Source organism: Triticum urartu, chromosome 2, assembly GCF_003073215.2.
Source record: "Triticum urartu cultivar G1812 chromosome 2, Tu2.1, whole genome shotgun sequence".
In the NCBI taxonomy this organism is placed as follows: Eukaryota; Viridiplantae; Streptophyta; class Magnoliopsida; order Poales; family Poaceae; genus Triticum; species Triticum urartu.
Window position 1 is genome coordinate 694,588,560 of NC_053023.1, and position 19,892 is coordinate 694,608,451.

A 19,892-nucleotide genomic window follows, 5' to 3' on the forward strand; every position below is an offset into this window, starting at 1 on the left:
AGCGCATGGTTCAGATCTTTGACTACGTGGATTTAAGACAGAAATGTGTTGAACATTCCACTAATTTCCTGGCATTCTCTATGGTACTTGAAATCTCCCCCTAATGCCTGGAAATGTTACTCATTGAATTAGCATACTGGCCTTAAATAACTCCCCATGTGAGGGGCTTGAAGTATTGACGGTAATACAGTTATTCCTCACATAGATCCCAACTATATGTTGAGGGGCCAATCATGTATGCCAGGTGGTGATATCGGTATGCAACCGAATTACCGTAGATAGGAAATACTTGGTAGATATCCACATATCAAAGATAGAGGGGAATAATATTATGTAGTTCTGTCATGAGCGTGTAAAACTGCATGGCTCCAACCTAAAGTTGGTAAGTTGCAATTCCAAAGTAAACATAATGCAATGAGCTTAACTCTTTGGATAGAATTCTACCAAACCATTTTGAGTCTAGACATTAGGACAAATTGCTAAAATTCAATCCAAAAGCCATAGAGAAGGCACTCAAGGAGAATTTTGCAATGTTATCCATTCGATTTGCTTGAAATCGATGTCAGGATAATGAGCCAATGGTTTTGTGCGAATAAAGCACGGACTTAAGACCATCATGTAGATATGTCTTTTAGAATCATGGAATACCTGAATAGTCTAGTCAATGGATGGGAAGAGCCACTTACCTCGACTTGATGCATTCAAGGAGTCTGGGTGGTTCAGCGTAGACTTTAAGGAGTGTGGGCCTTAAAATTAGCTTCCCTGTATCACTTGTAGTGCACATAAAATCCAAATGTTGTTAGAATTTAGCATCATAATAATCATAAACTATTGGAATTGCTGATAGCTTCGGTTTCAACCCAATGTCTCGATGACCAAGGAGAGTATGCCAAGTTTGTCATGTATAAGACACTCTGGAAAACTATCTTGTACGCAACATGTGCTACAGGTTGTGTCGTATGTGTAGTACAATCCAGATGATACACAGAGAATGTGCTTGCCATATCCGTTGCATATGGTAAAGAGAAGTTATTTCTCTTTGTTGTCATCATAAGTTTCTCTATGGAAACTATTTTAACGGATACCTCCATAGTTTAGTAGGGTACGAGTTAAACCTAGGAAGCAATAAAGCATCCCGATGTTACTCGAATACCCACATGGATAGTAAATATGACTCGAGTTGAGCCAGCAAATACCTCATCGTGCCTAGCAATTTTAAAATATATCCTTTCTCTCAATGAGAGTGGAAACATTGGACTTCCCTGAGTATAGAGTTTGTGGTGCATATCTCCACAAGGCACATATCATTTTTCATTGGCTTACTCCCTTAGAAATCTATATATAGACCTGAAGATTCTCAATATGAAAATCACTGTCAGATATATAGAATACATACAAATGTATTTGTATCAAAGTGCTGATACAATATACTGTAATATACAATATATAATGACAACAATACTTATGTTATTGTTACAACATCGTAAATGGACATTAATTATATTGACCACTCAGAAGATTGAAAGACTATTCATAGTCTCCAAACATGTCGGTTGAGGCATATTCAACCATCATATTCTCCGTGCCCATAGGGTCCCGTCACAGCTGGTGATGTCGGATTGAAGGTTGAAGTAAGATTCAAATCTTTCACTTGAGGTTCATTGTATCCCAGGAATTGCTGATACATAATAACTAGATGCTGAGATCTGAATCTAATACCTTATGATATATAAGACACCATTTTTCTGTTACGGTGTGATCCTGACCAGAGGTGAATCCAGGATTCCACACATTATCCCATGGGACACAAGAGCAATCATGATGTCCATGGCCCAGATAGAGCAGTGGTGGCCATTGAGGGCGAATGGCTCAAACTCTATAGCCATATGTTACCTCGATGGTTAAACCAGAGATAATTAATTTACAACCAGTAAATTAAAGACCATCATGGTTGATGTTGTAATGAACTTAGCAAAATCAATGGGTATTTCAAGAAGTTATCTTGAAACTATTAGTGTGAATCTCAAATTGCTAAATATGACACCTTGAAGATAATCTCCAAAATGGTGTAGATCTCGCAGCACTAGAGAGTATAATATGATGAAATCAGTAAATACTCACTCGTAATGCCTTATGTCATGACTTAGTAAAATGTGTGGGGTAGCACTTTGTAAAGCAATTATAACATCAAAATGACAAATTATAAGCTTTAACAGTAGTCATTGATAATCTGCGAAGGCAGTAGATCCATATGACTATGTGCCACACCACTGAAACCGCACATGGATCCCTGACTATCTTGCACGTAGTCCGAGCACCTAGCATGGTTGCACACCTGTTCTAGAGAGAGAAATTAAGGAGATGCAACCACAAACTTCATCATAAAATTTGTTTCATCTTCACCACCAATGAGATCATCATGCTCGTAATTTCTTGTTCACACTCAAGAAGGTCTTGTTCGCAACATTAATTTGTTGGATTATTGGCATCATAATTTTAAAGAAAGAAATTGTCTATCCAATAAAATATCATTGCACATTGCAATGTTATTCATTATAAAAAATACGATCGTCACGCTTTGGAGGGCTAATGGTACCTTTGCGTCTACCAATAACGGGCTACGGGGCATGGCGCGCACGTTCTACAGTGAGCTATACTCGACGGAACAAATATGGAAGCAATTTTGCAACATCTTAAAGCTGCGGTGACACTGGAGATGAATGCAAGACTTATGGCTAGATGGACAAACGAAGAGATCGAGCATGCCCTCTTTCAGATGGGCCCGGCGAAGGCGCCGGGTCCGAACGGCCTGCTGGCGTTATTCTACCAAAGACACTGGTCTTTGGTGAAAGATAAAGTGTGCGCTGCAGTTATAGGATTCTTGGACGGAAAGGATTTTCTAGACGACTTCAACAACATTGTATTGGTCCTGATCCCCAAGGTTACAGCACCGGAGCTGCTCTCACAATTTAGGCCCATCGGCCTATGCAATGTACTCTATAAGATAGCTGCAAAAGTTTTGGCGAACAGGCTGAAGACCATTCTACCGGTGCTGATTTCTGAGGAACATAGTGCCTTTGTCCCCGGTCGGTTAATCACAGATAATGTCCTTATAGCTTACGAGTGCACACACGCCATTTGGAAGAGGAAACGGGGAAAGGCATTTTGTGAAGTCAAGCTAGACATGATGAAGGCGTACGACAGGGTTGAATGGGTCTTCCTTGAGAAGATGATGGAGCGAATGGGCTTTTCTCTAAATTGGATTCAGACTATTCTGCGTTGTGTTAAATAAGTTAAATTCTCAGTCCGTCTTAATGGTGACACTTCTGAGTTGTTCTCGCCATCACGAGGTTTGCGGCAGGGGAACCCTCTATCCCCCTACCTCTTTCTCTTTTGTGTGGAAGGCTTCTCCACACCGTTGAAGAAAGCCCAAGAGGAACAATGGATTAAGGGGGTCGAGTTTGGGAGGGACGGTCCTCACATTACTCACCTTTTAGTTGCGAATGACAATGTTGTTTTTCTTGAGGCGACTGAGGATAGTTTGCTTGAGCTCCACAGTATACTGAATGTTTATGAGTCCGCCTCAGGGCAGAAAGTTAATTTTGATAAATCTTCCATCTTCTTTGGGAAGGGGTACGATGATACGAGGAAAACTACGTTAAGAAGTGTGATTGGTATTGCAAATGAGGCTTTCAATGAGAGATACCTAGGGCTACCAACACTGGTTGGCCGCTCGAAAGACGGTTGCTTTGAATACGTGACAAATCAGTCAGCTGCCAAAACTCATGGTTGGAAAGGACAAGGCCTCTCCAAAGCTGGCAGAAAAGTGCTTGTGAAATCAGTTCTACAAGTGACTCCCACGTTTTCCATGAGCTACTTCCAGTTTGCCAAAAAAAACGTGCCGGAACCTGACATCTATTTTTTCAAAATTTTGATGGGGAGCGGAGCATGAAAAACGTAAGGTTCATTGGATCGGATGTTATAAAATGTGTCATGGCAAGAGGACGGGGTATGGGTTTTCGGGATTTTAAGGCTTTTAACCAGGCCCTACTCGCCAAGCAAGCATGAAGGTTACTCATCACTCCGGAATCACTTTGTGCTCAAGTACTAAAGGTGCGCTATTTTCAGAATACTGAGTTTCTTCACGCAGGCTGCCCCAAAAATAGCTCTTTCACTTGGAAAAGCATTATGTTTGACCGAGAACTGCTACAGTGCAGGCTGGTGTGACGCATTGGGGACGGCATATCAGTCGACGCGTGGATGCATGGATCCCCAAGGCCGGGTCTCGTCGGCCGCTGGGCGCACTTGACAAAACGAACATAGCTACAGTGGTGGATCTGCTTGATGGATCTGCTTGATTACTCTGGAAGGACATGGGATGTGCAGACACTTGAATGGGCGCTGTTGCCAGCTGATATAAGCGACGTCCTAAAGGTCCTAGTAGGTGGTAAGGCCAACTCTAGCAGACCCCGCATCTGGCCGGTCCGCAAAACACGTTTGCAGTTTGCTGAAAAACGACTTTGCGGACCGGCGCAGACGGCCGCAGATGCAGACCCCACATAATAGATTCATAAAAAAAGATATTCGCGGAATATGCTTTTTTACAGGTCAACTTTGCGGGGTCTGATCTAGCGCAGCTCCTCCCGACCCGAAAAACCTAAATTTGCACCTTAATTTGATCCAACATAATTCATTTCTTTGCTTTTTCAACAACATTGGATACATAAGACATCACCAAATCTTTGCTAGAATAGCAAAACCAAAGAAAACAAGAACAACAAGTATGCATTTTAGAAGATTTCCAACTTCCATAACTGCTCCCACTGGTTCGAAAGAAGTAGAGGGGAGGCCCCGTGCGTGTGGCGGCCTTTCGGCATGCTCCCGCTGGCTGCTTTCGCCAGAATCTTGGGTGGCGGCCCGGCGACGGGGCGAGGGGGAGAGGGAGCTGGTTGGTGGGGAAAGCGCGGGCCGAAATGCCCCCCCCCCCCCACCACCACCAATCGCTTCCGCTTATATGCAGGGCACCGCAGCGGCGAAGGGAAAACCCGCATTTTTGCGGGTTAGGGCCGAGATTTTGTCGCGTCCCTCAAAAAATTTTGCGGGCTGGCCGCCTTTGTGGCGTCTATTCGGCCGGGATTTTCCGCACCGACCCGCATTTTGACGGTTATTTTACGGGTCGGGGCTTTTTGCGGGGTCTACTAGAGTTGCTCTATTGGGCGTGCTGACTACCCACCATGGAATAACACTAAAAATGGGGTATTCACAGTACGCTCGGCCTATCATCTTGCTATGGAAATTAAACGCTTGCGTTCAGGTTCGCCGGAGTCCTCATTACAGCGCACCAGGGATGGATTGAACTATGGGAGACCAACGTCCCAGGCAAAGTTAAAATACACGCCTAGAGATTGACCCGGAATGGTCTGGTCGTAGGGGCCGAGCTGCAGCGACGTCATATTAAACAAGGAGTCACGTGCCCGGTTTGGGGAAGGGAAGAGACATCCATCCATCGGTTTTGGAAATGTCCCGTGCTCGGCACGTGTGGTCAATTGTTAATGCAGATAGAGGAGATGACATGTTCTCAGTGCTAGAGACAATACATTTTCGAAAAGGGGTGCTTTATCTCTATTCTTAATGGAGTAGTTGGTAGTCTCCGCCGGTCAATTTTCGTTCCACCAACGACGGGTTTTTTTCGTCCTTGATCCCACCTCCCGCAACTCAGCAATTCCCTCCTTCCGCCCTCAAGACCGACAAAAAAAAACGATGTGGTACCACGAGGCTCGTTGTGAAACACTACGGTTCATCGACAGAAAATCATTCTAAAAAAATCTACGACAGTTAACCTACGAAAATTAGCCAGGCGCTCGCACCCTCGTTCCCTCGATGCAATTGCCCGCACAAGTCGTCGCAGTCATTCGTTCCTACATCGCTCAATCCCTTCGCCGCCGCCCAAACCCTTCGCCGCCGCCCAATCGCTTCGCTGCTCAACCCCTTCGCCGCCGCCCAATCCCTCCGCCGCCGCTCCTCCACCCATCTGCACCTGAACCCGTAGGATCCGTCGCGGATCATCGGATCTGCGGCCGATTCCGTTGAGGGCCCCAGATCCGGCGGCGACCGCTTGGGCCGCGAGGGAGACCGGTTCCAGGGCCCGGCGCCGACGTTCCAGGCCCCGAAGATGATCAAGATATCCAACTCATACATCCAACGCATGGTCATACATGCAATAAAAATTTACATCCAACGCATGCTCAGCTCACCGCTATACTTTTAAGCAGTTCAAAGCTTGTGTCAACAGCCCTATAAACTTTAGGATGTCATTTTCCTTCAGAGCAATCAACACATGTCACTGACCAATTCGGGACTCCGGTTGGATCAACCATCTGCAGGCACGACAACAGTATATATTAGTGGTGGCTAAAGTGAAAAAGAACACGGTTAGGAGCTTCTGAGTGCTTACATTAAATAAGGTTGGCAGATAGTGCTCATCAGAATAGAAGTTATGAGATTCATTCCCAGGCTGCAAAGTGGCGACACACAAATCAGGAAGAACAACAAACTGATTTCCAACAAAATACAGAAAAAGAAATCAAACAATCTTGTAGGTCATGGCAAACATAAAACAGCTATATAGGATCGGAGGGAGTAATAACGTAAAACAGCTATATAGTACTCCCTCCGTAAACTAATATAAGAGCGTTTAGATCACTAAAATAGTGATCTAAACGCTCTTATATTAGTTTACAGAGGGAGTATTGACTCGCCCCCTCTGTGTTTTCCACTTTATATGAACAGCTAGGTTGACAGTAATATTGACAGGAGGACTATATATAGACACATACATGCAATAAAAATTTACATCCAACGCATGCTCAAGGTAATGTGCAGTATCAGCGCTAAATATGAAGGTAATGCCTGTTAATTGTTTCTGTGTATGAAATTTTGTTTCAGCTGCCTCTTGAACAATAATTTAGGCAAACAGGGTGTACTTACTTAATCTGATGTAGCAGCTTCTAGAAAGATGCAGCTTCTATGGGAAACAGAACAACTGCAAGAAGAATAAAAAATTCATGCAAGATGCAATTAACAGTAGAAAAGCATCTACAAAGTTACATCTAGGTAGTAGCGTGCTGCTAATTAACTAATAGGTAGTATAGTGGTTCCCAAAAATGTGGACCGAGATCACAATAGTTTAGTATGATAAGTAAATTATTTTGTCTATTATGACTCGCTAAATCGACCTATAACTTCAAATGTGACCTTGTGGTTTTTGTCTTTCTTTAAGCAACTACCAACTCTCTATCTGTAACCAACAATAAATGCTGAGAGTAACAAAATTGTCATTCTTTTGAGGCAAAATTAAGAATGTCTTGCAAATTAACAGCAAAAGTAAGTGTTTTTTTGAGGCCTACTGTACATAATTTAGCTGTTTTGCACACATATATGTAGAAGTAAGTGTTCAAATCAGATGTCAATTTTATTTCTTATGAGGACTGAAGGGTTAGACTACAAAACTGCGACATCAATAAATTTCTTGTGGCAAGGGCATCAGTTACAAACCGTAAAATTACCAACAACGTTTTGTTTTGGCCTAACCTGACAAGCAGACCAGTAGTCGATCACTGCATGCAGACCAAGCAAGGAGTAATTTTTTCACTTCATTGAACCTTCTTCTGGCCTCATCCTTAGCATTTTGTGCAATGCAAGACCTTTACAAGTCTGATTGCATTGCATTTCAACTATGCTTCCTTTTTTGTTCCATCCAAAAATTAAACATCTTATAAAAACTTTGTCAAACTGAGCATCTACAAAGTTGATTGTCAAACTGGAACATAGCTAGCTAGGTATCCAGGACATGTAGACACTAATTTTGATCTTCAATTTTGCGCAACAAGATTTGAGCTTTAAGAAATGGAAAACACTATCCTGTTTCAGAAGGCTTGTGCAATAGAAATCTTGTTTCAGAAATAAAAAAATGATTCGGCTGTGTAGTTTTTTTTCCAGCAACAGGATGCCAAGAGGGTCCTGCAAGGTCCAATATGTTGTATGCACATGAAAACTACCCCAAAGTTGAAGCATGAATAGTACAGGTATATGAAGTACTCTACTACCTACCCTAGGCACCGCATGCGCGCGCACACACATGGGGAGTATTTGCGGTGCCATAACTTCATACACAAAGTTTCCACATGGCAATAAAAACTATAAACGCCCTCGTGGAGATAGTGAGGGTTGCAACTTCGCATAGCTTAGCTAAATATAGATTGGTCTCTTCAAGACGCTACGTGCAGAATTTCATGGAAACAACAAAACAACAGTTATGCAAATATGTTTATAAGATCTCAAATATTTAGCAAAGTGAGGCTCGGTAATCTTTTTATCTCAAATATTTATCAAAGCATTGCTAACTGAATTCCAGAATACAACCCCTGTTTGTCATATCATAGCATTGCTAAGATGGAGACAGGATGACTACATATAGACACATGCAAAACATCTAGAGGACATCATGCATAGTATAGTTATCTTGCTACTCCCACCCCTGCTATTTCAAATATTCTTGCCATCAGGCAATTGTCATTTAATGTCAGTGAACTGCCATTCCATAGGTGCGTATGAGGAATTCGAAAAGCAAGGCAGGTGCACATCATCCAAAAGAGGACGTTACTACGGGTATGATGCACTCCATCATAAATTCCTACACATGCGTTCGGTTCATTTCTGGCAGTGACAAGCTTTATGCATAATGTATTGCAGGCCTTACGAGCGGGGGAGATGATGAAGAACATAATGCAAGCATGACGATACTTACACAACGGTTCCAGGTATAAGATTGTATGAAGATTGGTGAGAATGCTGCCTGCATAGTTTGTCGCCTATGTATCATCGGTCTTATTTTCATCCTGGTTATAACTCTACAGATGGATCAAGATCGCTACAGGTTGGAGACCATCATGATGCTTCGTTGTCGGCTCCAAGTAATCTAACAGTGGATTCTGGCACATTTGAAGCACAAAATGAATATGGTACCGACTCATCCTCATTTCATATGCCAAGAATGTTGCCTGCATAGTATGTCGCCTATGTATCATTGGTCTTATTTTCATTCTGGTTACAACTCTACAGATGGATCAAGATCGCTACGGGTTGGAGACCATCATGATGCTTCGTTGTCGGCTCCGAGTAATCTAACACTCGATTGTGGCACATTTGTAGCACAAGATGCCCGTGGTACTAACTCATCCGCATTTCATATGCCACAATTTATAAATATGGGTGTTCACCTTCATGTACAACATACCACATTTTTTTTTGATTGGTAAGCTGTAGGCTGTGAACCTTCAAACAATGAGATGGATGGTGCGGCAAAGCTACAAGGTATTCCCATGCATGCTTATCCACCATCCAAGCCGACGTATATTCCCATGCATGCTTATCCACCATCCAAGCCGACGTGTTCGGTAGCGGATCAGTCAGGTTTATGGGCTTTTTGGGTTTTACTTTTGACATGATGCAGACGACAGAACTTGGGAGCAGCATGCAACAGGAGCTGTATATAATGAAAGCAAAGATTACGCTGACAAAACAAGGGAGCAGTTCAACGCACAAAGGCGTGCGGCTTATCGGAAGAAAAAAGAGGATAAGGTCAGGTTGTGATCTATAAATGGGTTATGCATATTTGATCTCATTAGCAGTTTAAGAAATAAAATGGAAAAGGAAATTACTATATATATTGACCTTTTTAGAGCGAGTGAAAAAATAGTGCAGATAAATATTGATAGTTATGGAATTTCCTAAGGTGGTTCATATGAACATACCTGGAATATTAAGAGTTTAACGAAAGAGGACACTAAACCACCAAGCGTAGATGAATGAGGTGACAACCCTAAGAAACAAAGAAAAACATGCCCAGAGAGAATCAGTACTCAGGTATATTGCAGTGCCAACTAAATTGGCATTACTAACACATCTGTTTTTCGAGGTTTTGACATTGTATAAATACTCGGTGTGTGTGCTGGAAAGCTATAGTGATATTGTGTAAAAGGCAAGAGAAATAACATCCATAATTCAGCAATAAATAAAATAAAATTTATTGCACAAAATGATCCATTAATCATAACTGGAACCAGTACTTTTGAATGCGAAGTAGCAACGCACGGGCCTTCCAAAGCCGGTGTTTAAGAAATGGAAATAGTAGCAGCATCATCGTGTTGAGGTTTTCTATGTTCTCCTTGTTTCTGGCATAGCCATGGTCAACTCGTGGTATGTGTTAGAGTTATAATATAAGTCATGTACCCCTTTGTATTTATCCCATTGTATAAGGGGTTTCCTGCATATGTTCCACACCTGTACATGTATATATATATCGGCCTATGGCCTCATGGGAATACAAGTTGCTTATTCCTAACATGGTATTAGAGCTAGGTCAATTTTTTGCACGCCGCAACTCGTGCTGATTGATCCGCCTCGCGACGCCACCGTCCTCTGTGGCCGTCGCTCTGTTCTCTATCGCCGCTGGCTCTCCCCGCCAGGCTGGGCCCAACCGTCGCCGCCGTGTGGATCGCCAGGCTGGGCCGCTGTCTTCGCTCCCGCCCGTGCGATTCCTCCCTCACGATCGAGTCAACGACGTGCGCTGGTTCGCTCCCGATCGAGAGTTCCCTCTCCTCCCGATCGCGTCCACACCATGCTCCCTGATCCGGATCAAGCCGCCAGCCGTTCCCCTCGCTGGATTCTACCGCCGTGATCTCCCTGGTTCTGATCCAGTCGCCAGCGTTCTCTCCAGCGGACGCCCGCCCGCCCGATCCGGTCGCCCGATCCACCAATCGCCAGCGCCCTCCTGCCCAAGCTACTCCCGACCCCGATCTCGCGCCTGATTCTGCTGGTCGCCCGTTCCACCAGTCGCCAGCGCCCTCCCTCCCAAGCTACTCCCGATCCCGATCTCGCGCCTGATTCTGCTGTTCTCGATTCTGCTGTCGCTGGTGCTCTAGTCGGTTCTAAAAAAAATGTTTGCTGCATCGGGCTATGTTGCTGTCCCTCGCTGTCCGGTGATCTTTGATGGTACTAACTACACCGAGTTTACTGGCTTCATGCGCATTCACATGCGTGGCATCCGTCTTTGGGGTGTTCTTTCTGGCGAGGTCTGTTGTCCGCCACGTCCAGTTCCTCCGGTGGCCCCTACTCCGCCAACTCCATCGGTTCTTCCTATGGATGCTAATCAGGTCGCCAAGGATGCGGCTAAGCTTGCTGATGAGGCTGCTGATCGTGCTTATGATGAGAGGGTTTTAGCTTATGAGGAGGCTCTTCAGACATATCATGGTGCTCTGTCTGTTTACACCCAGTGGCTTGATGATGATGCTCGTGCTGCAGCTGTTCTCACTGCTAGTGTTCTGCCTCAGTTTGCTTCTGAATTTCTGGGTCTTCCTACTGTCTTTGAGATGTGGACCCGTCTTCGTGAGCGCTATCAGCCCTCTGGTGATGCCTTATACCTCTCTGTGATCCGTCAGGAGCATGCTCTTCAGCAGGGTGACTCTACTGTTGATGACTTCTATGCACAGAGTTTTGCTATCTGGCGCCAGCTTGATTCTCTCCGTAGTGCTGGGTGTCGTACCTGCCCCTGTTGCCAGGCTGTCCAGGCCAATTTGGAGTTTCATCGCGTCTATGAGTTCCTGTCCCGGCTCCGTAAGGAGTTTGAGCCCCGGCGTGCTCAGTTATTTGCTCGTGGCCGTATTTCTCTCATGGAGGCGCTTTCTGAGATTCGTGCTGAGGAGACTCGCTTACGTGGTGCTGGTTTGCTGGCGGTTCCCTCTGTGCTCGCTACTCGTGCTCCTACGCCACCTGCTGCACCGACCCCTTCTCGCTCGAGTGCTCCGCCGCTCTTGCCCACTCCTTCTGGAGGCTCGGGTCGCCCCCGTCCACATTGCGACTATTGCAACAATGATGGTCATCTTGAGTCTCAGTGCTACACGAAGAAGAAACACCTGCGCAAGGCTCGATCATCATCTTCAGGGACTTCGTCATCTACCTCGACAACTTCAGCCATTGCTTTGACTGAGCAGGATATTCTGAGACTTAAGCGTCTGCTCGCGGCTTCAGGTTCTTCCTCGACGGGTACTGCTGGTTCTGTGACTGATGCTTCCCGCACTGAGCAATCACCCTCTACACAGTCAGGTACATCCCCATGGGTTCTGGACTCTGGAGCTTCTTTTCATATGTCTTCTCATTCTTCCACTTTGTCCTCTCTTCGATCACTGGATTCTCCTGTTCATGTCTTCACTGCTGATGGTACTCCACTTTCTGTTGCTAGTAGAGGCAATCTTACTACTCCTTATTCTGTTCCTGATGTTGCTCATGTTCCTCGACTTACCATGAATTTGTTTTCTGCTGGTCAACTTACGGATTCTGGTTGTCGCGTCATCCTTGACGTTGACTCTTGTTCTGTCCAGGACCGTCGCACGCACACTCTGGTTGGGGCTGGCCCTCGCCGCCGTGATTCTCAGGGTCTTTGGGAGTTGGACTGGCTTCATGTTCCTTCCGCTGCCACCACCATCGCCAGTTCTTCCGCTTCTGTCGCCTCCGTTACTGGTTCCTTCCAGCAATGGCATCATCGACTTGGTCATCTGTGTGGTTCTCGGTTGTCTTCTTTAGTTCGTCGAGGTCTTCTGGGGTCTATCTCAGGAGATGTCTCTTTAGAGTGTCAGGGTTGTCGTCTTGGCAAGCAGATTCAGTTACCATATTCACATAGTGAGTCAGTGTCCAAGCGTCCTTTCGATTTAGTCCATTCTGATGTATGGGGTCCGGCCCCTTTCGCTTCGAAAGGTGGTCATAAATACTATATTATTTTCATAGATGATTTCTCTCGTTACACATGGCTTTATTTCATGACTTCTCGTTCTGAGGTGTTGTCTATTTATAAGCGTTTTGCTGCCATGGTTCATACTCAGTTCTCTTCACCCATTCGTGTTTTTCGTGCTGACTCCACTGGCGAGTATATCTCTAAGATGTTGCGTGGTGTTCTTGCTGAGCACGGGACTCTCTCTCAATTCTCTTGTCCTGGTGCTCATGCTCAGAATGGTGTGGCTGAGCGAAAGCATCGACATCTTCTTGAGACGGCTCGTGCATTGATGATTGCTGCCTCTCTCCCGCCTCATTTTTGGGCTGAGGCCGTCTCCACATCCACCTATCTTATCAATATACAGCCTTCCGCTGCTCTATAGGGTGGTATTCCTTTCGAGCGACTTTTTGATCGTTCTCCCGATTATTCGATGCTTCGCTCGTTTGGTTGTGTTTGCTATGTTCTTCTTGCCCCTCGCGAACGCACCAAACTGACCGCTCAGTCTGCTGAGTGTGTCTTCTTAGGCTACAGTGATGAGCATAAGGGCTATCGTTGTTGGGATCCTATTGGTCGTCGGATGCGTATCTCTCGAGATGTGACTTTTGATGAGTCTCGTCCCTTCTACCCACGCCCATCTTCCTCGACTTTTTCAGTGCAGGATATCTCTTTCCTCACTTTTCCTGACTCACCTATCACCCCCGTCGAGACTGTACCTCTCCGTTCCACTTCCTCTCCTTCTCCACATCTAGTTGATTTGCAGCCACCATCCTCCCCGGTCTCCTCGCCTCGCATGTCACCGGGTTCTCCACCTTCATCTCCGGTGACTTCCTCCCCGGTCTCCTCTCCCAGCCTGTCACCGGACTCTACACCTTCATCTCCGGTGACTTCTTCGTCGCCACCCCCTGATTCTACCTTGCCGATTCCTCCTTCTATTATTCCATCTTTTCCTCAGCATTACACTCGTCGTCCACGACCAGTCGATGCCTCTGTGGATGGGTCGTCATCTTCCTCTCAGCCTACTTATGGCTTGCGTTCTCGTCCTCGTCCGCCTGTTGATCGCTTTGGATTTCCCACCGCTGGTGCTGCTGTTCTTGAGCCGACTTCTTACCGTCAGGCTGTTGTTCATCATGAATGGCAGTTTGCGATGGCAGAGGAGATTGCTGCTCTTGAACGCACTGGTACCTGGGATCTTGTTTCTCTTCCTCCCGGAGTCCGTCCGATCACTTGTAAGTGGGTCTACAAGGTTAAGACTCGCTCCGATGGTTCTCTTGAGCGTCACAAAGCTCGTCTTGTGGCTCGTGGTTTTCAGCAGGAGCATGGTCGTGATTATGACGAGACTTTTGCTCCTGTGGCTCATATGACCACTGTTCGTACACTTCTTGCCGTTGCCTCTGCACGCCACTGGTCTATATCTCAGCTTAATGGTGAGCTGCGTGAGGAGGTGTACATGCAGCCACCACCTGGGTATTCTGTTCCTGATGGCATGGTATGTCGTCTTCGTCGCTCTCTCTATGGCCTTAAGCAAGCCCCCCGCGCCTGGTTTGAGCGCTTTGCCTCTGTGATCACTGCTGCTGGTTTTTTAGCAAGTGCTCATGATCCAGCATTGTTTATTCACCTTTCTCCTCGTGGTCGGACTCTTCTTCTTCTTTATGTTGATGACATGATCATCACGGGGGATGACCTCGAGTATATTGCCTTTGTAAAGGCCCGTCTTAGTGAGCAGTTTCTTATGTCTGATCTTGGACCTCTTCGCTACTTTCTTGGGATTGAAGTCTCTTCTACCTCTGATGGCTTTTTTATATCCCAGGAAAAGTATATCCAGGATCTTCTTGCTCGTGCTGCTCTTACTGACGAGCGCGTTGTTGAGACTCCTATGGAGCTCAATGTTCACCTCCGTGCTACTGATGGTGATCCTCTCCCTGACCCGACGCGTTATCGTCATCTTGTTGGCAGTCTTGTCTATCTAGCTGTCACTCGTCCGGACATCTCTTATCCGGTTCATATTCTAAGTCAGTTTGTCTCTGCCCCCACCTCGGTTCACTATAGTCATCTCCTTCGTGTTCTTCGATATCTTCGAGGCACGATCTCTCACCGTCTATTCTTTCCTCGCTCCAGTTCTTTACAGCTCCAGGCCTATTCGGATGCTACGTGGGCTAGTGATCCTTCCGATCGCCGTTCACTTTCTGCTTACTGTGTTTTTCTTGGTGGTTCTCTCATTGCCTGGAAGACGAAGAAACAGCTTGCAGTTTCCCGTTCGAGTGCTGAGGCTGAGTAGCGAGCAATGGCTCTTTTGACGGCAGAGGTGACTTGGTTACGGTGGTTACTTCAGGATTTTGGTGTTTCTGTCACTACACCGACCCTGCTTTTATCTGACAGTATAGGTGCTATCAGCATTGCACGCGATCCTGTGAAGCATGAGCTCACCAAGCATATTGGTGTTGATGCTTTCTATGTGCGCGCTGCTGTGCAGGATCAGGTTATTGCTCTTCAGTATGTGCCTTCCGAGTTACAGTTGGCGGATTTCATGACGAAGGCTCAGACTAGAGCACAACATGGCTTTTATCTCTCCAAACTCAGTGTTGTTCATCCACCATGAGTTTGAGGGGGGGTGTTAGAGTTATAATATAAGTCATGTACCCCTTTGTATTTATCCCGTTGTATAAGGGGTTTCCTGCATATGTTCCACACCTATACTTGTATATATATATCGGCCTATGGCCTCATGGGAATACAAGTTGCTTATTCCTAACAGTATGGAGAATTACTTGTAGTTTAGATTATTTTTCCTTTTGGTAGATTGCTTATGTATATTATTCTTTTGCTTTGACACTGAACACTGGAGATGTATTATTCTACCGCGATCAAGATACCAGCTTATGATCATTTTGCAATACAACATGCACCAATTTGTGGATAGTTGTTTTGTAATCAATCTTCTACTACATCTAAGTATAACGTTGTTGCATACATGTAACACACTCCAGCCTTCATTCTTTGCTTAACATTAGCAGACGGTGTGAAATAACCAAGCTCACAACACTCTGAAGCGATCTATTAGCTACTTCAATAGACAACAGACAGAAAGGAGCAACAGGTGATTTGCTCATACCAGTGGAGGCAGCAAATTCTGCCCAAAGTTTCTCGCAGCACTTGTGGTTAGCGGCGAGGATGAGCACCCACACCCGCTCCTTGTTGCCAGCCTCTGCTTCCTCCTCCCTCGACGTGGGTCTATGCGGGGAGTTGATCTAGAAAATCCTCCTGTTAGATATAACAAATAGGTGACACTCCTTGAACATGCACTGAAAACTGTTGTTTACAGTTTGATTTCTGAACCTGATGAAAACCCCTATTTTAAAAAGGATGTAATAGAATTGGTTGTGATTAATTTGTCAGAATGATAATATATTGCTTCTTATGCTTGATGGTTTCTGTTTACTATGCTATTCCCTTATGCATAATAACTCTGGGTGCTTGATTCGGTCCCTGGAGAAATAAGAACATATAATGGTGATGTCGGAGTTGAACCGATTTTACAAAAAACTAGCAAGTCTTCCTTCGTTGCCGCGCAAGTACTTCTCTTACATTCCCTGAGATATAGAGTATATACTATCTCTACTTCCTAATCAATTTGAAAGATTTGTGTATAATTACAAGTAAGCATGCTCCTGAGAAGGAGAAGTTCTTTATTATCTTGCATGTACTTTCACCAGAATGATTATTTTCATTATACCTCACTCAGCAATGATAAAAGATATTGAGCATTGCAATATTGTATTTTCCTTCTCCCTTTTATTAGTTCATAATATGTTCATGGACATAATATGACCAAAGTGAATATCTGATCGATCGCGATCATGTCTCGCATCATATACTTCTTCGTATCGTACAACTCCGTCCTAGAAATTATATTTACAGTACATCAAACTACAAGATTAGTTGCTTCAGAATTCCAAATTGAATCTTTATGTATCTTCACCTGATACTTTGATTAATGTTTCGACGCTTATAGTGGTTGTATAGGTGGCTAGAACATACCAATTTTGTTCTAACTTCTTATATGCTACTAGATTATTCTCTTTGTACCATCTACATTACCTGCGTAGGTGCTCGAAGGTGTTGTCTTCATTTTATATATTTGAAGATGCTGGATAAAATCATGGTCATGTTGCTGCCTAGAGGAGCTAATAGAATAAAAGGATATGTAAGAAGCCCATTCTACAAATGTACTGTGGTGTTCATGCATGTGGATTTGGTTGCACCTTGATGTGACTCATGTATTGTATGGTTAACATGATTTGTCCATACCGTGATAACCTTATAACCTTTTTTTCATTCCACGATGCAGATAATTTTTCTTGCACATCCCACAATCGCACAGCAATCCATTTGTGCATCATGGTAATTTATCAGGGTAACATGTTCAATTAAGATGAGATTTGTTAGATTATTTTATGAACTCAATCGGTTCTGAAATAGGTTAGTATTTTTGATGTGCTTAAAATGAACTTTGAACTAATATGCAATACACTTGTTCGCTTCTACGGGAAGAACCAATATGCTTTGAAGCCAGCAAGAATGTTATTCGGTCTCTAGATAATATATATGTACTACACTTGTTCGCTGCTAAGGGCAGAACCACTATGATTTGCACGTCGATAGATCTTCCGTGTGTACAGCAAGATTGTTATTGATAACAAATTATAGCACATGCCTAAATAATAAATATGTTTGAAACAAAAGCGACTAAAATGTTATGCCGATCATGATGCATGTACTGGACTTTGCCACTTATCCGAAGTGACACACATAGGGAAGCTCCGTCTAGACACACACTTAAATATCTAGCGTGCTGATCCACTGATCGATCTGCTATATTAGATGACACCGGAATTGATTTGTGCTGACCTGCTTATTATCTTTCTTCGTTTCTTTCTTTTTTATAATAAAACAAGCCAGGGGTAAGATAAGGTTTTTGGCGGCGAAGTGGAGCATACACATGTGTATGTATATGTGTAAAGCTAGCTGTCCAACTTTATGATGACTTTCATTCCTATTCGAAATGCTCGTGTAGCACATGCAGATCATCTAACATGATGGATTTCAGTTTTAGTTACAACCAATCAAGCTAACATCAGTACAGAGGTTGATTTCCCAGTTCAAAGGAATAGTTAGTCGATTTCCAATTAAATTATACTCCCTGCTTCGCAAACTGAAACTATGACTATCCTAAATCCTACTTCTAGAGTTGTTGCAGATTAACAACTGATCTGAGTACAAGAGCACTCCCCCTATCTGCAAGATCAGCAGTACAAGCAGTACATTTTCTAAGCGTATTTTCAGAGTACTTCGAGCAAGAGTACTGAAGTTACTGAAATTTTAAAAACTGTGCCTACGACTACATCCCCTACTCCTAATCTGTACCCAAGCAGTACTCCAAATCTGAACCAAATCCTGCAACCGTAAAGGGATGAGACAGCGGAAGCTCACCACGCGTTGGAGATGTTGGCGAAGAGGAGCATCCTCGAGTAGGATGTCCTCGAGCAGATGTTCGTCGTCGGGCATCACCTCGTTCGCCTCCCGGTCCTGGCCGTTGTAGGCGTAGGCGGGGACGCCGGCGTGCGCGCGAAAAGGGCTAGGCGCCGGCGGGGTCGAGCACGTCCTTGTGGAGCCACGGCCACGCCAGCACAAGCGTGTACCGCCTCCGACCTCCGTCGTCTGTGTGCTCGGAGAAGACGCCGCGGGAGGCGAGCAGGCGACGGACGGGTGCGGTTGGCCCGGCGGGAGCGGCTCCTCGGCCGAGAGCAGCGCGTTAGTGCCGCCCGCCCACACCGCGGTTGTCGCTCGATCTGCCACGAGAGGAGGGGATGAGAGGGGGCGGCGGTCAGAGGCAAAGTCGCCGGTTGTGGCGGCTGTGGGGGTGAGGGCGGAGGCCGGCGGCCGGCGGCGTTGCGATTTTTTTTCAAAACTATGACCTTTTTTATAGCTAATTCTGAAACTATAGTACCCATTGTCAAAATATCAAAAATATGACCCTGTCGGCCTTGTGGTGGCCGAAGTGGTAGTTTTCGGCCGGAACTAGGCCGAAAAGGCCTTTTCGTCCAGCATTAGGCCGAAATGAGCCTCAGTTGGGCCGAAGAGGGGTGGGGTGGGCCGAAAATAGTAGCTTCGGCCAGGCCTAGACCAAAATGGGCCGTTTTCGGCCAGGCCTAGACCGAAAAGGTCTGGATAAGGCCGATCCCGTCGTCGCCTTCCTCCTCTTGCTCGGTCGCCCCTGTTCTTTCTCGTTCTTCTCTGTAGAGCTCGCGTCTCCTCCCTGATCTCCTCCAATTTGCACTCATTTACACAACCAAGGCATAGAATAGATAGATCATAGCATTCTCCACCGGCCTATGGTTTTTTTTTTCGTTATGGGTTAGTTTTTTGTGCGCTTGGGGGAGGAGCCATGGTGGGGTGGAGGAGGTCCGGTTGGGAAGGAGGTGGTGGTGAGGAGGAGCAGCAGCTGTGGAGGAGGAGGTGGTGAGGAGGAGCAGCAGCTTGTGGGGTGACCGGAGTTAAACCTCCGGCCGTCGAGTGGGCGGCGCTGCCGTTGTCCGGTGGCCGGTGCCGGTGACCGGAAGAGACGCACGCTTCGAAGGTATAACCATGGCGTCACAAATTTTCTCTAAATTGTATAGTTTATTAGTTAGAGTTAATATGTTTGTGGTGGCATTTTAGCGCGTAGTTAGTGTAGCGGGTAATATTAGTGTTCATTGTGATTAATGAGAAGATGACAATGTCTGACAGGTGAAAATGTCTGAATCAGTAAATTTGAATGTTTACTACGGCGCTGGTAACGTTCGATATAATGAGTTGGGAGTTGATCTTAGCGAGTTTAAAAATGGCGTCATGACACTAGCAGACCCGGACAGACTGGACATTAGACAATTGAAGTACTGGTTAACAACTAGTTTCGGGCTGGATCCTGAAGTATGTTCCGTCAGTATTCACGCATTGTGGATCAAATCTTGTAAAAATGTCAAGTGGGAGTTGATGCCAGTAGATAGGAGCCAACATTGGTTGTCCGTGT

The 19,892-nt window shown here is 45.2% G+C and overlaps 2 protein-coding genes across 3 annotated transcripts; one reads left to right on the forward strand and one right to left on the reverse strand.

Annotated features, from left to right (window-relative positions):
* Window positions 1–6,004: 6,004 nt before the first annotated feature.
* LOC125537967 lies at window positions 6,005–19,470 on the reverse strand. The gene is made up of 5 exons (XM_048701287.1): window positions 19,448–19,470; window positions 18,314–18,815; window positions 15,936–16,071; window positions 6,455–6,514; window positions 6,005–6,377 (listed from the first exon to the last, which is right to left on the reverse strand). Exons 1-4 carry the CDS (start codon window positions 19,468–19,470, stop codon window positions 6,504–6,506), a joined length of 672 nt encoding a protein of 223 aa, XP_048557244.1. The 3' UTR covers window positions 6,005–6,377; window positions 6,455–6,503.
* Window positions 7,591–9,873, forward strand: LOC125539823. 2 transcript variants are annotated; one of them, XM_048703339.1, is made up of 4 exons: window positions 7,591–9,020; window positions 9,121–9,225; window positions 9,319–9,372; window positions 9,512–9,873. In XM_048703339.1, exons 1-4 carry the CDS (start codon window positions 8,873–8,875, stop codon window positions 9,649–9,651), a joined length of 447 nt encoding a protein of 148 aa, XP_048559296.1. In that variant the 5' UTR covers window positions 7,591–8,872; the 3' UTR covers window positions 9,652–9,873. The 2 variants fall into 2 exon arrangements, with proteins under 2 accessions (XP_048559296.1, XP_048559297.1); XM_048703340.1 differs by having other exon boundaries at window positions 9,325–9,372.
* Window positions 19,471–19,892: the final 422 nt, after the last annotated feature.